The 23,347-nt window shown below is 40.7% G+C and overlaps 3 protein-coding genes across 3 annotated transcripts in view; all 3 read right to left on the bottom strand.

The window, feature by feature from the left end:
- Positions 1-1,728: 1,728 nt before the first annotated feature.
- Positions 1,729-4,877, bottom strand: LOC113173706 (histamine N-methyltransferase-like). The gene is made up of 7 exons (XM_026377225.1): positions 4,795-4,877; positions 4,535-4,677; positions 3,969-4,021; positions 3,364-3,471; positions 2,813-2,943; positions 2,568-2,661; positions 1,729-2,225 (listed from the first exon to the last, which is right to left on the bottom strand). Exons 2-7 carry the CDS (start codon positions 4,666-4,668, stop codon positions 1,873-1,875), a joined length of 873 nt encoding a protein of 290 aa, XP_026233010.1. The 5' UTR covers positions 4,669-4,677; positions 4,795-4,877; the 3' UTR covers positions 1,729-1,872.
- A 175-nt stretch (positions 4,878-5,052) lies between these two features.
- hnmt (histamine N-methyltransferase) lies at positions 5,053-14,331 on the bottom strand. The gene is made up of 7 exons (XM_026377223.1): positions 14,270-14,331; positions 13,385-13,531; positions 11,991-12,043; positions 11,245-11,352; positions 10,342-10,472; positions 10,067-10,160; positions 5,053-8,465 (listed from the first exon to the last, which is right to left on the bottom strand). Exons 2-7 carry the CDS (start codon positions 13,519-13,521, stop codon positions 8,104-8,106), a joined length of 885 nt encoding a protein of 294 aa, XP_026233008.1. The 5' UTR covers positions 13,522-13,531; positions 14,270-14,331; the 3' UTR covers positions 5,053-8,103.
- A 4,710-nt stretch (positions 14,332-19,041) lies between these two features.
- Positions 19,042-23,347, bottom strand: part of thsd7ba (thrombospondin, type I, domain containing 7Ba) — a 110,437-nt gene continuing 106,131 nt past the window's right edge. Inside the window, exons 25-29 of the mRNA XM_026375818.1 lie at positions 22,032-22,127; positions 20,900-20,982; positions 19,974-20,169; positions 19,556-19,643; positions 19,042-19,219 (exon numbers count right to left, since the gene is read on the bottom strand). Coding sequence (XP_026231603.1) covers positions 19,138-19,219; positions 19,556-19,643; positions 19,974-20,169; positions 20,900-20,982; positions 22,032-22,127 — 545 coding nt within the window. The 3' untranslated portion in view covers positions 19,042-19,137. The remainder of the gene's footprint in view (positions 19,220-19,555; positions 19,644-19,973; positions 20,170-20,899; positions 20,983-22,031; positions 22,128-23,347) is intronic.

The raw sequence follows: 23,347 nt of genomic DNA, 5'->3' as shown, positions 1-23,347 counted from the left end.
TCTAATAGCTGGCCAGATGGACTGAATAAAGCCGTAGTGTCTCCACAAGGCTTTCACCTGGGTGCTTCTCACAACCAAGTCAACATTTTGCCGCAGCTGCAATTTCTGAACGGTACACAATGGCAAGGAAGTATTTATGGATACAGTATTTCAAGCTCAGACCACTGTTTTTTCCCTGCATCACCTGCGCCATACAACAGTGACGAGGTTTATGGGGAGTAAATGTAGATGTAGGCCACTGCACTTTATCAGACACTCTGCAGAGACATTCTGCTCAAAGATAATAAGCAGGTGGTGGACAGTAAATAAAATCAATATCCAACTAACAATGTAACAATATCCAGCTGTTCAGCACTTTTCAGTGTAATCAATCACCTGACAAACAAGGTGATCTGCGAACATTTCATCATTTGGAGGAGAACTCCTACGATAAGACACCAACTGGCATGTGAAGTAAATAGTTCTTGAAGAGCATTAGCGGCAAACAGTGTCTTGAGGTTGATTATCTCAGTGACTAATGCTCTGTCACTCTGTGGTAGGAGAGGGTCCAGCGAGGACCCCCGGTAATGGAGCTTGAGCAGGTGCTGAAAGCCCTCTGACATCAGGGGGGAGTGCACTGACAAGAATTTCTGATGAATTTCAATTACTGATCTATTAAAGCTAATGAGGTAAATGAGCAGCCAGAATACATTTGCTAGATAGCTTGAGACAAGACCCCTGCGGTTTGACGTGATTTTGTGAGTGCGGAGCCGCAGCACACAGCACAGGGTGTTTGTGCAACTGCCTCCGCCTGTTGAGTGACAGCTAAAAATAACGCATGCCAAATAACAAATAGCTGTAAAAGAATTATTAACCACACGTTAAGCATGCTGGGGTTGGTTATTGCTACACTAAAGTTGGTGTTCTCACTCTGGCTTGTCATGTTATTTCTGAATGTGAGGTCAGTATGCCATCTACTGGAGCTATCACATTATAGCACAGTGCTAGGTTCACCTGTATTCTCAAACATGCAGTATCATCTGCTGGCTCTGTGGTGAACTGCATCACTAAAAAGCACAACAGCTCTTTAGTATTACTTTGAAACGAATTACCCATAATGTGCAAGAACAACTAGGTACAGCCAATTTCTGAGAAAACTGTCAGTGTCTATCAGGATGAATGAAAAAAAAAAAAAGATTCGATCATTTTTATATTTGTTGCATCACTATGTTAAATTGAGAAAAATGACTCATACAGATTTTTAGCTTCACCAGAAGCCACACTATGACTCACTAACAAATGGTTGCCTAATTATATGCTTGCAATGTCTATGTCTGTATGCTATTCAGTAAGATTGAAGTATACAAAAATATTTAAGGGAAGTCTAACCATACTTTTTAAAGTGATTTACAAATATTATATTAGGGTGTTAAAAATTCTATGGGAACAGTAAGAGTTGTAAACCAGTAAAACCAAAACAACAAGATTAAAGATATTTAAATTTTAGCTATAACAACTATCATATAAATCTGTTATAAACTCTGTAGAGTTAAGGGAACTGCAATCGACGTATTTCATATAACTTAATAATAAACAACTATGCTTTTTAGAAGGAGGTTCAATCTGTGATGACTCACCACATAGCTGAAAGCGTGTGTCTCTCTCTAAAGGCTTTAGATATTGTTGTCTCACTGAAAATATACAGATATATTATAAGAAAAATCTGTGGTTTTAATCACCAATTAAGACGGAGTGTTTTTATTTTCATTTTTATTATTTTGGTGCACATAAGGCATTAATCAGTTTAGTGAATATCTAATCATCACAACAGCTAAATGAACTATGTTTGATTAAATGGCAGATTCAATCAGAATGAATGAACATGTCTCACACTCAAGCATAAACAAGTAAACAGCTCAGACTGCTGTCAAACAACATCCTGCCATCTTTTTCAGTACTGCACTTGTTTCTCAGAAGGTCTAACATGCCTGCTCTGATCTCTGGGGCGAACGCCTGGTAGAAGTCATCTTTTGCCGTCATGAAATTCAGCAGACGATGTCCAATCTCGCTGCCGGGATTGAAACACTCAGTGATGTCGAAGGTGTTGGGAATAACGTGCTCCTCATATTTCCGACCCTGGCTCTGCAGGTAGCTTATAATCTCTGCTGATGAGCGGTACTCGAGGATGGCATCACCCCAGAGCTCCTTCTTGTAAGTCTTCCACAAGGTGTCCCACCCACCCTTGCCTACATAGGAGATATGAAATACACTACATTAATTCCAGAAGAAATATATTGACTCTAACATGTCACTGATGTGAACCATAATCATCTCATAGACCAACAACTTGGACATCTGCTGAAATTGATTGCAACACAAAAACCAAGCTGGACTCTACTCGGTTCACCCGTGGACCCACTATTCTGTTTGTGCTTAAAGAACAAAGTGCAGCAAAGATTCACAGGAGAGTTGTAGAAAACAGTTAAGCTAATAAAAGTCAAGCAGCTTAATTCTATTCTGCAATACCATATAATTAGACATCTGAATGTGGCAGACAAAATGAATAAAGTAAATTAAAATCAACTTACTTTTTTCAATTATGATCATAAGCCTGCCGTTGTTTTTCAGAAGACTGTGGTAAAACCTAATAGTTTCAGGGGGGTCATCCACAAAATAGAGCATCTGTAGAGAAGAGAGATGTGGGGAACCGTTGATTTAACATTTCTGACTGAAATTTGAATAAATGAGTCTGTTATTGACACTTCTGTCAAAAGATCTATGCCTTTTTTGAAGCACTACATATTTAAAGATCAGTGCTGATTAGTCTTAAAACCTGAATCATGTGTATGAAGTCGAACTTCTTCATGGCTCCTGTTGCTTTCACTTGCTTCTGATAGTCCTCGCTGGACATGATATGCCAAGCAAACGGGACCTTCTGTAGGTTGGTGGTCTTTGCTACCAAAGCTATAAGTTGGATATGAAGAGTAAACAGAAAAAAAATGGTATATATATATTTACATATAAAGTATACTGGAATATTAATGTAACAAGCTGATGGCCTCTGCATAGATGTTCATGTATGTTCAGATACAAAATCAATGCAAAGTTGCGTAAAAAAGGAGAATATAAATACAGGAGAGATTATAGAATGAGCAGCAGTGATTTATCAGAGTTGGGTCAGAGGGACCCTGAAAAGTCCCTGATGCAATTACCAATAAAACTGTACTGTAGATACAAAAGTTCATGATGTATTTATAATTATATTTGTTGTACATACATGCAATGGACCAATTCAACTATATGTAATCATCTTCTGTGTTTCATGAGAATAAAAAAAAATCTAACTGGCAGCTAAAGCGTCAACGTGTTTTGCAATGTTAGTACCTTTGAAGTTGTCTGTGAGCTCTGAGCTGCCGTCCACAACGTCAGCAGTGAGAGGAACAGAGGGGAATGAAGACTGTAGCAGAGAGAGCATCTGGACATCCAGCTCTCCTGGAACAAACCAAATAAACCTGTGTTTGGACTTGAATATCCAACTGTCTGAGAGTAGCTCTGTTGAACTGTTTGGACGCCTCACACTCCTTTACTTCTGAATGTAACAGTGCAAACATCTCGGAAACAATCATAACAAATCAAAGGTCAATGAATCAACATTGTGTCTGAGAGAGGGGGGATGGGGGGGGGGGGGGGTAGAGTGTGTTTGTTCCACAGTTTTATCATTTCAGTCATAAATACTCTGATGTTGTTGCTCTGCAATAATCGTTCTAATTTCTAGTGCAGCCCGATACAAACTGCAGCAGCTTTGACAGACGTGTCCTCCTTTAACCTCTACAACCACACAGATATTCTCTATCAATAAGAATTCTGTTGATTGCATTAAATAATGATCACTTTAAAGGGCGCTCTAATTCATAACTAAGTGAAAACTACCACAACTAACCACTACAACAGCACTCCATATCATCATGCATGCAGATCTCATCACGTACCTCCACCACTCCCAATGCCGAGGACATCCAGGCTGCTTTTACCTTCTCCAATTCTGCATCACAACACACGAAGGACAGAAAAAAGTTCTTTTCTATGAGTTTTAATTACTATTCAGCCTCCTTTGTTGTGATTCTTCTTCTTATATATATATATATATATATATATATATATATATATATATATATATATATATGTGTGTGTGTGTGTGTGTGTGTGTGTGTGTGTGTGTGTGTATGTGTGCGTGTGTGTGTGTGTGCATTCTAGAGAGCACATTTAGTTTAGTTTGAGACTTGACAGTACAAGTATATATACTGATGCCATTTATCAGAAATGGACATGAAATGGGCAGAAACACACAAAAAATTAAGTTACAATTGTGACAGCAACACTGCTTTGTGCCTGGACAATTCCATTTGATCTCTTGAGAGACGTCATTACTAATTATCCAATTCCTTCGAAGTACACAGAAAGGCACAAACAACACACCTACATGTACCCAGTCGAAGTTGTCAAAAAAAATCAAAAAGACGATGAAAGCATAAAACTTCAACCTTTCTTGTTTTACCTTTTGAATTCTCCGGGCAGGACCTTGTGAACACACTGGAGAATGGCCTTGTGCTCTCCTGAATGCTCCAGGAAGAAATGAAAGCTTTGGACAGCACTGCCCTCATAACAAGTCTGCCTCGCTTCTGCAGCCATGACTGATCCCTGCAATGCATTAAATGTGAACGAACAGCATGGATTTAACCATTCTGAAGTGTATTGCACCATGAGGTTTTGAAGTATCCAAGCATAAGTGCTCCATTGGAAGAATGAAAGAATTACCGTGAGTATGTGGAGAGCAGGACACAGACTTTTCAAGCTGCAGAGTTACTTTCACCCCCACAGCCCCTTCCTTTTTAATAGTCTTATGCAACTCGTGTGAGATGAACTTCGCCTTGACATTAGAGCCAATCACAGCTGAGTACACCTGTGATTGGCTCTCATTTCTCTTGTCTGATTCCTATTTGTGGAAGTATTCTCATGAGAAAATTTCAACACAAATATGTTGAACATAATTAACGGTTAACTAGCAACAGGTCAGCCTTTCCTTCATTTTGAAACGAACTCCCCTCAGATAACAGAGTAAACATTTGGTTCTTAGAAATGTCAAATCAGCTTCTGCACTGCAGGATGAGTGTATTGCACAAGTCGCTTCTTATGTAAGACCTACAATATGTGAAAAATAAAAGGTAAGTGAGCTGTTCTGATAAGTGAAAAAATGTCAATACAATGTATAAAAGCCTGTTTAAGCACATTCACATCACAGCCTTGTCAAACTACGAGTAAAAACACAATTTGCTCCTGCAAAGTGTAAAGGCTCCAAAAGGCCACACACACTGCACTGCTGAGAAACAATGAGCTGCTGGGTTCCAATTCACTAGCAGCTGGAGCCTTTTCTCTACATGTAGCCGCTCTGTTTTTTTTCCCCCCCACAGTGCAAATAGATGTGGGTCTGTTGAAATGGTCTGAGTCTAATTTACGGCTCGGTGTCAACATGAATGTGTTTGTCTTTGTGCGTTATGTGTCAGTCCCATGATGCCCTGCAGGCCTATTCGGGATCCCAGGTCAAGTAGAGTGGACTGTTCTGGATCTCAGTTGACATATTCACCCAAAAATCACATGACACATGAACAATCATGTGGATTGCGTGAAGGCAATAGTATTGGAGAATTACAAACTCAAATCCGAACGTATGAGACTTTTGTCAGAGGACGACTTATGCCAGTTTTACTAACTGTTATTTAACTGTTATTTACAGTAGAACCTGTAGCAGGACGTCTCAGCCAATTAAATCTAATTATAATTTTAAAGTAACATCAAATATAAAGCCTCTCTACATCCATTTGGCAGCTAATTCTAAAGAAAGCCATGTGGCCTATAAACATGTGAACCCATCTAATTTCATATGTGGGGAAAACTGAAGTTTGAAAACAAAAAGCTAATTAGTCAATGTTTAGGCAAAAACAAGTATGGTCCACAAAAGGTTTATTTTTTATTACCTCTGCAACAAACAGATCAGAAACTATATGATCCAAAATGTCCACAGTGCTACTGTTCAGTGACACACTCAACGGTAAAAACGTGTTGTTGTGTCACTTCGCCCATTTTACAGCAATTCAACAGCACTGCAATCAATATCATTTGTATGAATCTACAAATGTTCAGAGAGGTCTTAATTGAACTCTGTGGTAATTTGCAGCTTATGGTTAGCACAAAACAAGTCAATGCCTCACAATGAATCAACATTTTGAATCAGAACTCAAAGGTAAACAAACAGCTCCTGAATGAAACTATCCAAATGCCATTGTCAGTAAAACAATTTGGGAGCACTGGTTAAATAGATCGCACAACATGTGATAAACTTAAAACCCAACACTACAAAAAGACCAAGTGGAATCTTATCAAATCCTATTTTGGTTTAGTTAATAACTGTGTTTATATGTTTAACCCAAATGAACTGAAACCAGTGCCAAGGGGTGAACTGTCAGTGAAAGTTCATTTAGTTTCTAGTATATTAATGTTTTTGTGTTGTTTGTTGAGGCTTGTTGGCTGCTGAGAGGCTTCACTGGTGCATGTGACTCCTAAATGAGGCCATGTAGCTCACTTGGTAGAGCATTTGTCTATAAACCCCAGGGTCACTGGTTTGACTGCGGTTACTCCTGGAAAGATGTGTCCTTGGACAAGACACCAAAACCCCACAGTAGCGCCATCATCTACCGCAGCTGTCCAAACAACTATTTCCCCAAGGGGATCAATGAAGTATGTCATTAACTGCCTTGCTCATTCATTTTTCCATCATGAGCCGGACTGAGCGACCGATCCAGTATTCCCTGTGCTAAGCTTTTACTTTTAAATTAAAAGAGCGGCGCAAACACTTGAACTTCAATTCACATCAGAATTACAAAAAGGATGGAAGCATTACAACAATTCAATCTTAACTTGCTCGTGCGTGATGTACTGTGGTCACCCCTCTTTGGAAGGACATTGACAGATTTGGGTTTTAGCTCCAATGTCTGTTGTCAATGCGGTGCAGTCAGTGCCAACCTTATAAAAAGAAAAACACAGGATTATCTGCAGCCATAGATAATCCCATTTTATTATGGATATATCTCTGTGTGTGTGGATTTGTATTGCATGTGTGTGTCTAGACATTCCAGTTCATGCTGTAGCTTTCAAATATGTTTTTCCTTATTTTATTTTTTCAGTTCAAATTTAACTGCAACACTTAATAAAACCAGTTATTTTTAGCATTAAGTTATTTTTAGCAGTTTTGATAATGGAGGCGGTCAGTGATCTACTATACTGAGTAATATTATTTATCCTGCCTCTGTACTGATACAGCCAGCTCTACAGTTACCACTATTGTCCTCAAGATGGTACCAACACTTCAGCTATATATGACAGCACTGTGAGAGTGCCTGTATTTCTCACACTATACACATCAAGAAAATGAACTCACCTGCGATTTATGTTTGCTTGCAGTCAAGCAAATTTTACATTTATTTGGCAAAATTGGCACAGTGGTGTAGAGAAAACAGGAAACAGCTTTTCTAACTGATAAAGAGTAAATGTGCAAACATTTCACTATATTACAATGAAGAGATATAAACTTTCACTGGAGTGTGAAGCTCATCTAAAAATAACACTGCAATCTCCGTGCAAAATTAAATGTTTAATTTTCAAATCATTTTTAAGTAATATGATCCAATGAGAGCAGCAGTGCGATGGGTTGGCAAAGAAACCGGCAAACTGTAGCTCATTAAAAATTCTACGATGTTAGAATATGAAGCTGATTAAAACTCTGATCTCTGCATTTGCTGGAACATTTGAGTAGATGATGACCTACTCCTACTACTAGATGATCGAACAAAATGTAGTTAGAAATAAAAAAAAATACAATCAAGCCATTTTCATTTTGCACGTGCACAGATAATTATTGCGTGTAGAAATCGGAAATAATACTGTATCAATGCAAAATAACTGTTCTTAGAAAATGTAGAAAATCAAAATAATCTCCTGGAGATGGTTCTAATTAAACAACTATGTAATTAACCTACAGGAAATTTCCCATTAGTCATACTAACACTGGTTTTAAGGGAGCGGATCAATGACTATCACTCCAAGGTTGTTGTTGAAAATAACTTTACCGTCAGACTCTACGCTACAGTCCGGGTGCCGAAGTAAATTTAAGACACCATCTTTCAGCTCAGGTGAGGCTGTCTCACTGAAGTTCAGCACTTCAGTGAGAAAATCAAGCAGCAGCTCTCCCTTCTCATCTCCTTCTGTGAAACACTCGGTGATGTCCATTTGAGATGGCAGCTCGTAGCTCTGGTACCTCACTCCCTTGGAGTCCAGGAAGCTTTTGATGTCTCCAGTGGTTATACACTGACTTATTTCAGTGTTGCAGAGCGTGTGCCTGTAGGTGCGCCACAGCTTCCCCCAACCACTCTCCCCTGGAAGAGACAACATGAAAACAAGAGTCTACAGCCAAGCTAAACGCTCTGTGAGATTTATTCCTCCAGGTGATTATTATGTAGACAAATGCCACCATCAAGTTGTATCATTTGTTAATAGGACGTTTGAGAATGTTAAGGTATTTTACTTTAATTTAATATTTGACCAGTTGGGGGCACTAGAGAAAAGGTCAAATTTATGGGATCCATCCTCTGTGGCTCATGAATGTTTGAGTGAAATGTCAAGAAAAACCACTCAAACATTGTTGATATACACTAACCGGCCAAAAAAAGTCACACGCTTTGATTACTGCACACATTTAACGTGGCATTATTTTGATTCTTCTGCAATGTCACAACATTTATTCCCGTTCAGAGTTTCATTCATTTTTAGCCAAGGTGTTGTTTTGATGATGGGAGAGTTTCTCAAAGTCTTCTCCAGCACATACCAAAGATTCTCTTTGAGGGGTAAAGGTCTGAACTCTGTGGTGGCCAATCCATTTGTGAAAATGATGAGTCATGCTCTCTGAACCATTAGGGAAGAAAAAATCCATTGATGGAATAACCTGGTCATTCAGTATATTCAGGTAGTCAGCTGACCTCATAACATAGCTGAACCTAGACCTGACCAACTGCAGCAACCCCAGATCATAGCACTGCCCCCACAGGCTTGTACAGTAGGCACTAGGCATAATGGGTGTATCACTTCAACCACCTCTCTTCTTACCCTGATGCTCCCATCACTCTGGAACAGGGTAAATCTGGACTCATCAGACCACATGACCTTCCTCCACTGGACAGTTCTTAACCCAGTTTTAGTAGTTTCAACAATCTCCTTAGATGTTTTCTTTTCTTGAGGATGTGTCTTCTGACATGGTTGTTTAAGAAACGAGAAGCTACTCACCGCACCAGTTAGGGTTAAATAACTTTTTGCCAGCTGCAACATAATCATGCATGCGGTAATTATCCAATTGGAGGCTCTAACCTATTAATTAAATCCATGTGGTGACTTTTCCTTTGGACGGGCAGTGTATTTTAATGTGTTAAATCAACTGAGCCATGTGCAAGTTGTTTCAACAACTATAGTGAATGTTGTAGGAGTCAAGTTTGTTTTGTTTTACTGTGATAAATTGTTAAATTATTTCCTATATAAACTGTACCTTGACTAAATGCATATATAATGTGCACTACTGTTTGTGTCACTACGAAGGCGAACTGCTGGGTTCCAATTCGGTTTTAAAAATAAACCACATTTTATAACATCAAAATGATCAGAAAAACAGTGCACACACACTGGTAATTCAGCAAATGACTACTGCAGCTGGAAACAACCTTTTTTTTCAAAGAAAAAATACGATATCTATATAGACGTACAGAGGCCCATTATCAGCAAACATTAGACCTGTGATTTCATGGAGTGTTGTGTTTGCTAATGTTCATCATTTTCATTCATCATTAAAACCTGTTGTAATTCAGCTGAAAACATGCGTTCTCATGGAAAACAAGGACATTTCTTAGTGACCCCAAACTTTTGCACAGCATGGTGTACACACACCACATCAGAGCGATAACAAGGTTTAAGATTAGTTCCAGCCACTTACCAGACACCAGGATGATAAGAAGCTTCCCGTCCTTGTCGAGAAGACTCTGAAAGAAGTTGATGGTAGCTTCAGGATCCTTCACATAGTACAGCATCTGTCGATTTCACCACAGATAATGAGCTGGTAACTGGATTCATAGAGCGCCTAATTATAATGCTATGCTAGACAGATGTACTAATGGGATTAATTGCTGCACAGCGCCACCAAATGAAAATGACCTAGTTGTGTCAAAAACACAGTCTAGGGGCCACGAGCACTGTGCCGGCAACACCAACCTGTATCATGTGAATGAAGTCAGCTTTCTTCGTCATCTTTTTCACTTTCCAGTGCTCCTCAAAGTCGGAGGCAGTCATCTTGTTCCAGGTAAATTGGATGTAATTCAAATCTGGTTTCTGTGATACCAAAACTACAGACAGGAAACGAATCATCACTGTATTTCCACAAAAAGGAACAAAATGTGATATTTGTATTGTTTTCTGAATGTTGCTCTGTGTAAACGACATGTCACCACAACGCACGTTTTATGAAATGTAATATAAATAATGTAGCAACATTATTAAAAATGGCTATTATACAGTAAAATTAATACTGAAATATAGAGTTTTTTTATTTTAGGACATTTCGGCAATAGACACTTGTCACATTGTTGTTCAGAGTCTGGGTAATTTACACCTCAGCTATGAAAACAAACAACTTGTGTGTGTTGTACGACACCTCATTAAAACCAGCGGATGCCACTTGAACAGGCAGTATTTTTTCTCTCTATTAAGTGTCTGATGAGGACAAATAAACCGAGGAACTGAAACATGTTCCATTTACTTAGAATTAGGCTTCAAACCTTTGTTGTGGACATATTGAACAAAGCAAAAGATAAAAACAAGGAGCGTTCAAGATCACCTCTTTAACTACCAACTTCTATAGGAGGGTTTTTAAATATAACATGGTTCTGAGTGAATAATTGGTGGTAGCACTTCAGAAAGTGACATCAGGGCGAGGGTTATACAGTCGGATTCCCTCTAGTAATAACTGCATTATTAATGCATTAGTGTAAAAGCCAACGGCTCTTTGACATAAAAAAAAATGCAAGTAGAAATACACACCTACTGCAGTTAAGGTACATATCAAAACACAGTGTTTGTGTGTGAATATTCAGATGCAGAATATGTGAGATTCTGTACCTCTGTAGTTAAGAAGCTGCTGGCTGCTGGGCTCCACCACCTCATTATCCACTGTCACCCCGGGGTGCTTCATGCGGAGTATGGAAAGCATCTCTAGGTCAATCTCCCCTACAGGCACCAAGACAGTTCTTATTTTGAAAACCACTTACTGTATTTGTTACAAATAAAATATTGCCCTACTTTCCCACAGCGAAAGGCCAACCAGCATAATGCTGCCATGCTGAAAATGGTGCTGCAGATTTAAGGAGGAAAAAGCTAAACGGCTTTACAAATGAGACATTTTTCCAGTGATGATCTGTATGATTTTCTTTAGCCACACGTCTTACTGAGGACGAGTCATGTAGACTCCGCAGGGGAGTCTGTAGTCATTCCAATGGATTTTCCAGTCCATTTGAGAATCTGTAACATTGCTCCATTATGCGGAGCTGTCATGACATGACAGCTCAGGTAAATTAAAAGAATGGGTCGGCATAGGGGAAGGATAATAGCACTCAAGGGCAAACGGCGGCTTTGCTCAGAAACAAATTAACCTTGCTTTACCATTTATGCTAGAAACAACATGCGGTAAAACTAAAGATCAGCAAGGTCACTGAAGTTAAAGACTAACCTGAAAACCAGGCAGACGCGTACAATCCCAAGGCAGCGGTAATGAGGCCGCTAGAGAGGATGCTCCCATATTGACATGTCGCACAGAACATAAGTTCGGCACTGAAAGTGTCCTATAGTGTGTGTGTGTGTGTTCTTACCAGATCCACTTCCAACTCCAATGACATTTAGATGGGATTTTCCATTTCCGACACTGAGGGAGAGCAGAAAAAAAAAAAAAGCACTTTGAGTCTTCAGAACAGCCTTGAATTTCACATCCTCCAACCTGCCAAATGTGGGTCACATTTTTGGGCTTGTAACTGTCAATTCTGCCTGACACTCGCGTATGTGAGATGTTCTCATCTGGCGTCTAAAGCATCTCCAAATACAGCCGCTTTGATCGCCGGTGTGCCATGTTATGTCACTCGCGCTCGGGTTTTTAATAACAATGGGACACTTTTTTAATTCACTTGCGAATCATATCTCTCCAGAGTTTTCTCTCTCTCTCTGATCTGCTCCGTAGACAGTATTCACAGAGCGGAGAGTCTGGCTTGGCTCTCCGCAGCACTGCATCGAACTCCTGCAGCTTCATATCAACACAGAAGAGACAAACGCTCACTCATGGTCATTCGCAATCATGCACACATTGTTTATTAGATTTTCTAGGTGAAATAACATTAGTTCCATTCTGTTCTGGGCTCTGAGTTTTGTCTTGAGCATCGAACGCTGTTCAGAGTGCCTAAACTGTCACAATAATGAACCGTGTAACGAAACACAGACGCCGACAAAACAAAAGCTACGTGATACTTGTACTACAAGTGTGTCCCTCTTTTGAATGTAGGTCACGGGCCTTCCTCTTTGAAGCTTTTGATAAACAGTTGCCAGTTAGTGGATAATGAGGCTGAAGCCAACTTGCAAACCATGGGTAGATTTGTTAGAAGTAACAATGCACGCTCCACAAAGTTCTGCTTTGAAGCGAGTGAGGGGATGATCAGTGCATCTCGTTCACCTCTTCACCTCATCTTCATCACTTCTTAGAGAAGCAGAAATAATCAATAAATACTTTATTTTTTTTTAAAGAGGGTCGTTTAATTCCTTTTAAAAGCCACTGAGCTGGATATTTCAAAGGTAGAAATGTATCCTCTAGAGGAGAAGGGTGATAATAAACATGTGTTAGACAACTGACACCAATTTATCAGCTGTTATCTGTCTAGCTCTAATATCCTCTTTGCAATATGGAGTTTGAGTCTTTTCATATCATGGTGCTTGCCTCGTCATTTCATTTCTGCAGCTCTGTCAAACATACCGTGGTTGAGGACTGTAGTCTATGACGGCCTGTTCTCCAGATAAGTAGGACTGTACGCTTTTATTCACACAAAAGGTGAAGACTATGGCAGCATGCTGACGCTGCACATTTCTTTCTTTAATCATCTCCCAGTAGCTGGTTGAAGAACTCTGACCCCATCTGCCCTCTGATCCTGTGCTTATGTATCCTCGAGGCTTTGCTAATATCAGATGTGTGTGTTGGTGTGTGTGTGTTGGTGTGTTGCGTCACCTGGACAGTATGTCTGGCAGCACATGGTGGATGAAGTCCCGCATACACTGATGCTCAGAGGAGCGCTCCAGAAAAAGCTGGAAGGATTTCTGGTAGCGGCTATCATCATAAACCAGACTGGTCAGCGGACGTGCCATGGCACACACTCTGGCGAGATAATAGCAAATATTTCCATCAGCAGCCAAGAATGGGAACTGAAAATGAAAAATGTGTGTGTGTGCATTTTGTTTATGGCCATTATTATTATTATTATTATTATTATTATTATTATTATTATTATTATTATTATTATTATTATTTCAGTGTGAGCACAGGCTGCTGCCAGTGGACCATCAGTCCAACAGCACTGGCACTTTGACATCTGGAACATGGAGGCTGGATGACACATACACACACAATTGACAAACATCCTTTTACTATTTATTACTATTTACTACTATTTTGCTGAGTAATTGCTAAAAACCGTCTGCATTTGACTGCTGTTGGTCATTTCCCAGCCTCCACGCTTCGCCTGATGTCGTGTGCGCAGCGTGTTGCATGTTTTATTTATCTTAAAGGAAACCACACCAAAGCCCTGCGCGCACCGTCCGCTCGTTTTTTCTAGTCTCTGCTGAAGCTGTGCGCATCTCTGCTCGGCCGTACAGCCTCATTGAGATCGTGTAAGAGCTGCAGGTTGCGAGGGGAAGCTAAAGGAAACGCTTCCAGCTGCAGCGGAAACAGAAACAGAAACAGAAAGAGGCTCACGCACCGGAACAAGCGCAACACACACACGCACGCACGCACACAGGTGGTTTCGCGTGTTCACCGCGCGTTGTGGCGTCTCCATCTTCAGCCACATCGACCTCCCCCCCCCCCTAATAAAAAAACGCGACACTTTTCACTTACATGCGCAGCAGAAGTGGATCCGTCCGGAGAGCTCAGCAGCCTGGAATAAAACCCTCCCACTGCTGTCACTACTTCCCTTTAAGGAGGGTCAAAGGTGGCTGTGATCAAACCAAACGCGCAGGGCAGGTTTATGATTTACACTTTCAGTATCTGTGCCATTTGAGTATTTATTTTGATCTATTTCTCAAATACTTGTGTGTTGACCAGCATGAATGAGGATGAATGAAAATGCCACAGCTCACAGATTCCCCACTTGTTGTATTGTGAGAGACAGGAATTATGATTAGGTTGCAATTAGGCCACAGACCCCCATCTGATGAGACATGACTGTGTTTCCTCATTTCCCCCCCCCCCACACACACACACACACACACAAATGGAGCTCTTCCCAGCAGCTCGACTAAACTCTGAGCACTGTCCCGCTGGTCTCTCTGACACGTGCTTTCACTTAACACACCTTGTTCACCTGGAAACACCCACGCTGCCATTCACACTCTCACTCAGGTTGTACGCACTTCTGGCCAGACTGGGATCAGGGGCGGGATCCAGAGTGATCTGCTGATCTGCTTCACTGCTTTTTCACACTATAGTTTCATTTGTCAGTCCAGCTGAACAAGTTTGTGTTGCTATAATGAAGAAACACTTGCAGTGAAACAGTTCTCTCTCTCTCTCTCTGATTCTCATTACGTGGTTGTGATTTCGCAAGAGATTCATGGAGAGACTGTGGTTCACTCCTTTCACTTTGTGCTCAGGGCTTTTGAGAAATGGAGCAGCAGCTTCCGGAAGTGTGTTTAAATGTTTGGTGAAACTGTGATGAACAAAATGACTCCACTTGGAGACATTTCAGTGACTCCTCATTGTTGATGTCAGTGATTCATAGTCTAGAATATCAAAGACGGCCTTTACTTGGATATTGTATTGTCTCACAGATAAAAACAGGAACCAACACCATGGTTTGTGCACACAAACAAAACTTTTTTGTGGCTTTTATGGTAGCATCCTGTTATCTGACTTCAGCTCAAGTAAAAAAAAAAACAAAAACCTGTTGCCAGAACACAAATTACCGTCTAACTAGACAACCTGATGTTATCACGGCCATTTGACCTTGCTGCGTCAGGCTCAGAGCTCAGGCCGGAATGAACTTCAAAGTGTTTTTATTAAGTAAATGAGTTTGCACCATCTTATCTATCTGACCTCGTCGCTCTCTGTGGGCCACCTCCGTCCTCTCAGATCTCTGGGCGCTCGCTTTCGTATAATCAGGAAAACAGTGTCTAAAAGTAAATGGATGAAGCCAGTGGGTGAAGAGTTCTTAACCAAGCTTTCCATCTCTGTGGTGTTGGAAACAGCCTGTTTATCCATCTCTCTGTTGACACACACACACACACAGGCTGCTGTGCACTTAGGGGCCCTACTCTCGCTCACAGCTCTGTAAGCCTGTAGGCGCAGTGACAGTTTGAGCTAAATGAGTGTCAGCGTGCTAACATGCTCACACTTACAATGCCGATGGTGTTGTTCACCATCTCGGCTTAACGCGGTAGTTTTTATCAGCACTAAACTTGACTTTGCCCGTTTTCAGTCATGGTGGTGCACTACGTGAAAAGTTAATGGTTCACCTGTGTTATTAAATTGGTGATCCATTCACTGCTGAGAATGCACCCAAACTCCTGTAGCAGTCTTCAGGAAACTGTGAATATATATGCAAAGAGGTACCTATATATGAATGGAGGGACAAAAACTCAATTAGGTAGCTGTGGACATACATTTTAAAGACAACCCCAAGAATATCCTTCCTCCACCTGCTGTTTGGAGCCATTTCGTCACTCAACCCCATTCTTTATTAGCTCTATTGATTAATACAGACTCCAGGGGAATCCCACGCATATGACCTAGATGTGCCTAAATGACGTGATCATAAAAGTACGGAGCACCCCGCTGGTCCATGCAGCCGTGATTCCAGCTGGTGACGTCCGTTGAGCAGCCTGGTCTACATGGCTCCTCTCTCACAAAGCGCTGTCCAATAGGGCCTAAACTGTTTAAAATGCAATCTTAAAAATTAGATGAGATTTGTTTACAATACAGCGACAGATTCATTTTGAGGAGACAAAGCACGACGCCCCTCTACAACCCCAGCAGAGTGACAGATTTCATCGCTGTGCTGGGGGGTAAACAAGCGCATGATGAGTCAGTAAATGACAATAAACATTCATTACTTTAAACTGTTATGCATTGTTCCTGCTAAATATTCATCAGGCTATCACTCGGCTCTGCCATCTACAGCGCGCTGCACTTTATTAGAACGATCCAGCTTGCTTGTAATAGATGAATCCTGATTAAAACTGCCATTGTCAAGCTGTTCACATATCTTCAGCGAAACCTGCAAATATGTCTCGAGAGCTACTCGGATGAGATGAATTGGACATGACAAGATCAGCCCACGTCTTTGCCACACATCAGATGGCCGTGACACAAGCGTTTGAGTTCAACCTTCTCTTAAACAAAAGTGACAGTTTTGAATAAATGAATTAGATGAGACAAAAGATTTAAACACCGTTTCCCTCGCAACCTGCAAGTATCCTGGGACTATCAGCCTGGGAATCTGACTGGAGGGCAAGATGACTCTTATCAACTGCTGATCTATTCTGGGCTCTGCCTCAGAGCCTGTATCAGTAATTACAATTTATCAGGACTTGGGAGTCAAGGAGGCGATGAAGATCACAACACGACTAGAGCAGCTCTCCTGAAAAAAAACATTCCACTCACTTGGAATAAGAGACGAACGTATGCCGTGGTTTTATTTTCACTGTTTCACAATTTATTTGCATCTTTGTCCAGCTCTCCATGTACACACAATAGTAACACAAATAGCATGGTACTGCAAACAATGAATGAACATACTTTTTAGATCTTCTGGGACCTAATCCGACAGAGTTCTCTTCAGAATCAGGTCAAAGGTTGGCTATTCTTTGTTTTATCATGGAAATACGTCCAAATAACTTGGTTTCACATTAAGCATATGTCCCATTATTGGCCAAAAAGAAAGAAAAACACTGCCTGAAAGAAACAACTCTAAAGAAATGTTTGGCAACTTGTTAAAAAGATTTCTGCAAGGCCACTTGGAGCACTTTCTGCCAAAATGGATCAAGCATGCCTACATACAATCAGCTGTTGAAATACAGTTGTTACAGCACGTAACAGCCATATTTGCACAACCGTTAAGATAATAGAGTTACTGGTAAAATACATTCAGAAGGAGGTCAGATAACACAAGACCACATCCTCAGGTCGTGGAGGCAGAAAGAGGAACAGAGCGAACTCCAGTTGATGCCAAAACCCCCAACTACTAGAAACTTCATTTCACACTGAGCATTATGAGTATTGCACTGGAGAACCCCATATCTAAATTATACTGAGGGCGAGAGAATTTATGATCCACTAAGATGCTTTGGGATGATGCTCAGGCTCATGAATGCCTTGTAATGTAAATATGAATGTGAAATAAATATGAAAGTGTTTTCTTTTGTAGCGTGAGGCAGAAAAACAAGAAAAAAAAGGCACAGCCATGTTTTAAGCCCTGTATTCATGTGCAAAAAATATAGAAATAAATAAAAGAAAGAAAGAAAGAAAGAAAAATGAAGGAAATAACTCAAAACAATCAAATACTAGCTTGTTGCTCTGCTCTGTGCCGGCCGACCTTGTATTTGCATGTGTAGTAAATGGTGTAGAAAAGTATGACATCCTTGTGAAACGAAAAAGTGTGCATGAGGTATGATCTTTTTTTTTTTTTTTATTATGCTGGTATCCGGCAATTTGTATTACTACTAACTATGTTCTGTGTTTTTCTGGACTGCACTTGTCACCCAAGCAGTTTTTTATCGATACAAGTTGCACTATTCTGCCATTGTTCCTTAATTTAGTCCTTAGTGGCTGAGTGTCCTGTGAGCATCAGGGAGGAGTAATTACTGCATTGTTGAATTGTTAAACTCAAGGCAAGCCTGCTTTTGGTTTCCATATATACACAACATATGGCATCGTCAACAAAACACAATCCGACAGCAACAACTTGCATTACAATTAAAACACTAGAAAAGTTATTTGAAAGGAAAACCCAACGTGAATCAGCACTAACATAGTGCATAGAGCATTTTATTGTCAGAAATTCGAAAACAAACGCAAAAAAAAAAAAAAAAAAGGCTGTTTGTTTACCCAAAAGGCTCGTGATATTTCCTTTTACAAAGATCCAGCACTGATGAGACAAAGTCAAATGTCAATGATCCTTTGTCCTTTGAATATCATGAGTTGACTGCTGACTCAAGATGTTTCATCTCCCTCATGACACCAACACGAGACGAATAACAGGGTGACCTTCTGATTCCTTACAGGCACGCGCGCACACACACACACACACACGCATACGCACACGCACGCACATATACATACAAATCGCCAAAGTCAACCCCCCACTTTGTCTTCGTGATTTGCGGGTTGCAAACAATGTTACTGTTAACTGTGTGTTCACGTTGCAAGCAGTTAAAAACTAGAGGTCCATTCATATGTATATCTCTCCAGAAACCTTTCCGTCTCATTTCCAGGGCTTTGGTTCCTCTTCTTCACGGCTGCAGCCAAAATTCTGGGCTACATCATCTCTCAGGAGCAAATCACGCGAGCGTCACTTTTTGCTCCAATTTCTTTTTTCATTTCTTCTTTTTATTTTATTTTTTATTTTTTTTGCAACATAGCTGATGCTATAGCAAAAAGTCACCCAGCTCCAGCAGCTCAATAATCAGTCGTATGTGACGGGCGTGTTCGCTAACAATCTGAATGTAGTCTTTCCGAGGCTGAGTGCGTCCTTGTGAGGTATAACAGCCTGCTTACATATCAATGTCGCCATCGTAGGCCAAGGTCAAGGGTTTTTGTGGTGGAGGAGACGCCTTACTGGTTTTGTATGGCTTACTGAAAGAGAGAGAGAGAGAGAGAGAGAGAGAAGACATAGACATGAAAGAAATGCTGACAGTGTATCTGACTTAGTAGCACAGGGCAGCCCAACTTGATTTCAGTCTTTACAAAGAATTCCATTATCTGATAGCAGCAGCACACGGCAGACAAAAATATTGTGAGGAATATAAGTCATACCAGACAGGGCTCTGTTCAAGGAAAGCTGATGGTTAGGAATTTGCTTTGTGCTCATCGCTCAGTCTGTTCTCATCTACAGTGTGACTGACAAAGCAGCTTTTGTTTTTGAAATTGTGCATAGTGAATAATCTCTTAAGAGAGTAATATAGCACATACCACACCAGGAATGATAAAGCAATAATGAAGAGTATTAAGATGAATCCGACGGCAGTCACGGCGTAAACCCACAGCTTTACTCTTCCATCTGTGCAATCAAAAAGCAGATTTAATACAAAGTTTTAAATATGTATGTCGACATCATTTGTCTTCACATCTCCCCCCCCCCCCCCCCCCCTCACTTTTCTGAATAAAGTAGATTTGCTCTCTTTTCAAACATGCTGCTCAGAAGTGACTAGAATTTCTCAACAGTGTTATCATCCGCAGAGTTTCTTTTTTTTTATATAATCATATTCCACAAAAAAACATTGACCCAAAATGAATTCCACCCGCGGCACAGTCATCCTAGAGCTACAAAGGCAGGTTCAAAGGGGGAATGATCTGTGGCACGCTGTAAAGATGATTTCCATTTCAGTACCTGGGCCAACAGGTCGTAGGGGCCACTCGCTGAAGAGGTCCTGGGCCTGAGATGGTCCGGGTTTTAATCTCCCAGAATTGGTTTTCACATCCGCCTTCTTGTTGTTGTCCACCCCTGGGGTTCTGGTGCAGTAGTCCAAGAAGCCGTGCGTGGTCATCACTTCAGTGTAACCCTTCTCACACCCACACACGCCGCTCTGCAGGGGTTTGGGGGTGGGGGGTGGGGTGGATGGCAAGGCCAAGAAGAACATAATTTACAGCCAGCACCAGACAAGTGCGATTGTTACAGTGCTTTTTCATTGCCACAAAACACTGCTGACAAAACAGTTTGCCGTGTACTGGGCGTACACTGCTGTACTCTACTCTTTCAAAAGACTTCCTGCTATTAACACAGGTTGATTTTTCCCAACCCTGATATTATTATGATATTATATTATATTCCTAAGGGGATATATGCCATTTCACAAATCTAGATACAGAGAAAATGTTCCGCAGCCACACAAGAACAAATATGCAGCTTTTTTCAGTATTGTGGGAATATGTTTAAAGAGATTTTTAATACATTCAATATAGAAAATGTTTTTTTAATAAAAGAAGAAATAATGCTACCTTAACATAGCAGAGCTTCAAATTTCTTTCATTAAGTGCAATTACATTGAAAGTACTCTAAGGGGCAGTAAAACTTCAAGCTTAGGCAATTTGTTATCTTCATGACCCCCCCACCCATCCAAAGGTGTAGTCCCTAACTGACACTGAGCCCACATCCATCTGTATTAATCTGATTATCCTTTAATGGCCTGCTCTTGGCAATTAAAAATGTCATCAGTCAAAATTCATACGGCTACCCACCTAGAAAGTGGGAGCAGCTGGAGACATAGTGAGAGTTACAGGGATCACACCTGCTTGATCAGCGCACTACAATCTTACCGGCGTGCAATGGGAGAAGGGTTTTGAGCACGGAGGATGGCAGTGTCTGACCGTGGTCGGCCTTTTCTGTGGGAAACACCCCCCTGGAGAAAGACAACAGGCTCTTATTTCTGTCCCCTTACCCACTGATCGCTAAATTAATGTACTGTCACACCTGATTAATGGCTTCAGTTGCCTATCAGAGTCCCTGATCAATCTGCGAACATTTTAATCCCAACATGGAAAATTGCATGTCAAAATATCAAAGAGTAATGCTTTGGGTTCTTGCCTCCTCTGCAGAGGGAGGTTATTCCTTCTGGGCTCATATTGCCAGAAACACTTCCTTACAGCGATAAGATCACATTCACCCACTATTTACAGCACATCAGGCTCGCCTAAAGCTTGTGTTCCCACAGCACTATTACCTTTGTTCTGTTTCTCTTTGCCTGGTTTACTTCTCACAAATACAAATGCATGATTATATTTATATGGATTGAAAGCCTCCCAGCTCAGAGTCCTTCTTATCGATTACTTATGTTAAGGGGGAAAGGAGAAATCAATGGAGACTGCACTGAGAACAGGCAGATCAAATAAGGTGTTAAATTCAACTAGAACACTATACTAAAATTATTCTGTGTATGAGTGCCTGTGCATATACTGTTTATGCGTGAGTGTAAATCTAAGAGAGAAGTACATTAAGTACGTTCACACTGCAGGCCCTCATGCAATTTTGCCATCAGATTTATTTAGGGGGGTACAGTAACTGATCATTCTGCTGTAGGAATTAACCCATATAAAGTATAATACGATTGTAAACTGAGATAACCAAAGGCAGAAGATGTCAAATCTGTTTTTGTATCCAACCTCCCAAGTTTCAATCGCCTTCTAAATCGAAAAGGAAATCTATTTAAAATGTATTTCTAAACCACTTGCTACAACCACCACAGCCAAAATAACTGGTGTGACATCCTTCACAGATGAATGAACAAGGATTCATTTACTTACTTTATGCCTTTTTGAGCAATCAAACAAAAGCAGGACTGCTTTCAGCTGCAGTCTGCTTTAAACCAGATAGACACAGGCTCATGTGTTTCAATATGCACCTCTGCTAGGTGGCCGTCTACGGTGGCCAGAAGACACAGTAACAACTCACCTGTGACATTGACGCCGTCTGAGCGCTGACACCACACAGCTCTCTCGTTGTTGCTCCATCCCCCTGTCCTCCACTGGTAACTGTGGCATTTTCCTTCTGTAGAATTGGCAGAGAGGCAGAGATGATGCTCATTAGCAGTTTGTGTTGGACATCCATTCCTGTCATCGTAGCGCATTGGACACCACTTCTGCTGTCCTTCTACATTTTATTACAAGGTAAGTCATATTATTGTTGCAGTAAAATGAACCTTTCCCACTAGAGCAGCGCACTATGAAACAAAGACATCTTTGGCGAAAATAAAATTGGTTAGTAATTTATGAAAAGCACTTAAAAATATAAATAAGGGCTGTTTTTCCTGGGGGTGCTACAGGGGAAGAGAGGAACAGTGACAGACACCTCAGCCAAATTTCATGCTTCAAATAAAATCTAGTCACACTTGCTTTTCTTAGTGCTAACCTTTATGGGAAGATCACACATAGAAGAAAAACCCCAGGAGATTAAAAAGCCTTAGACAGAATATTGTTAAAAACTACATTTAAAAGCTGCACAGTTGTGCAGGACTAAAAATAAAGTCTGACAATTACCACCTGACAACTAGTGCTACACAGGAGCTCTTCAAAGTATTCACTTTTTGCACATTTCATTGTGTTATCCCATTCTTCCTTTGCAAGCTCTAACAGGGTGGATAGGAGGCATGTGTCTATTGCCATCTTCGCGTCTTTCCACAGATGTTCTATTACGTTTATGTATGCGCCACTCAAGGACAGAAGACAAGACTTGAAGACAGCCCAACACTGTCCGTAGGCTTCATGTAATTCTTGCTCTGCAAGTGTCCATTCATGTGCACTCTGGAGCAGATAGCTCTGTTTTTAGCTGCAGCCATCCTTCCCTGAATTTTAACCAGTCCTCTTTTTGAAATCCACTGAGATTTAATCCCATAGCATGATGCTGCTGTTGCTTTAACGTAAGGATGGTATCGTCAAGGTTAATGGCAGTGCCTTATATTCATCAGACGGTGTTTAGTGTTCTGCCAAATTAGTTCAGTTTATTCTCATCAATCTATACAACCCTGTTTGGTTACTGCTGGGTTCCACAGTTTTATTGCAGAGGTCTACAAAGAGTTCCTTTGACTTCATAGCTTGGTTTTCATCCATGCATGCTGTGTGAACTGTGTGTGAACTTGTATACTCAGCTCTCTATATTGTATAGACACAGAAAGAAGAAAATTGTGATACTCAACTAAAACAGTATAGATTCAGAAACAACAGATACTGTACGTACACTGTATATTTCTGTGGGAAAGTCAGCAACCTGGT

This window comes from Anabas testudineus, chromosome 21 (assembly GCF_900324465.2).
Source record: "Anabas testudineus chromosome 21, fAnaTes1.2, whole genome shotgun sequence".
NCBI lineage: Eukaryota > Metazoa > Chordata > Actinopteri > Anabantiformes > Anabantidae > Anabas > Anabas testudineus.
Note: the sequence above shows the minus strand (reverse complement) of the source record. Positions and strands in the feature narration are given on the sequence as shown.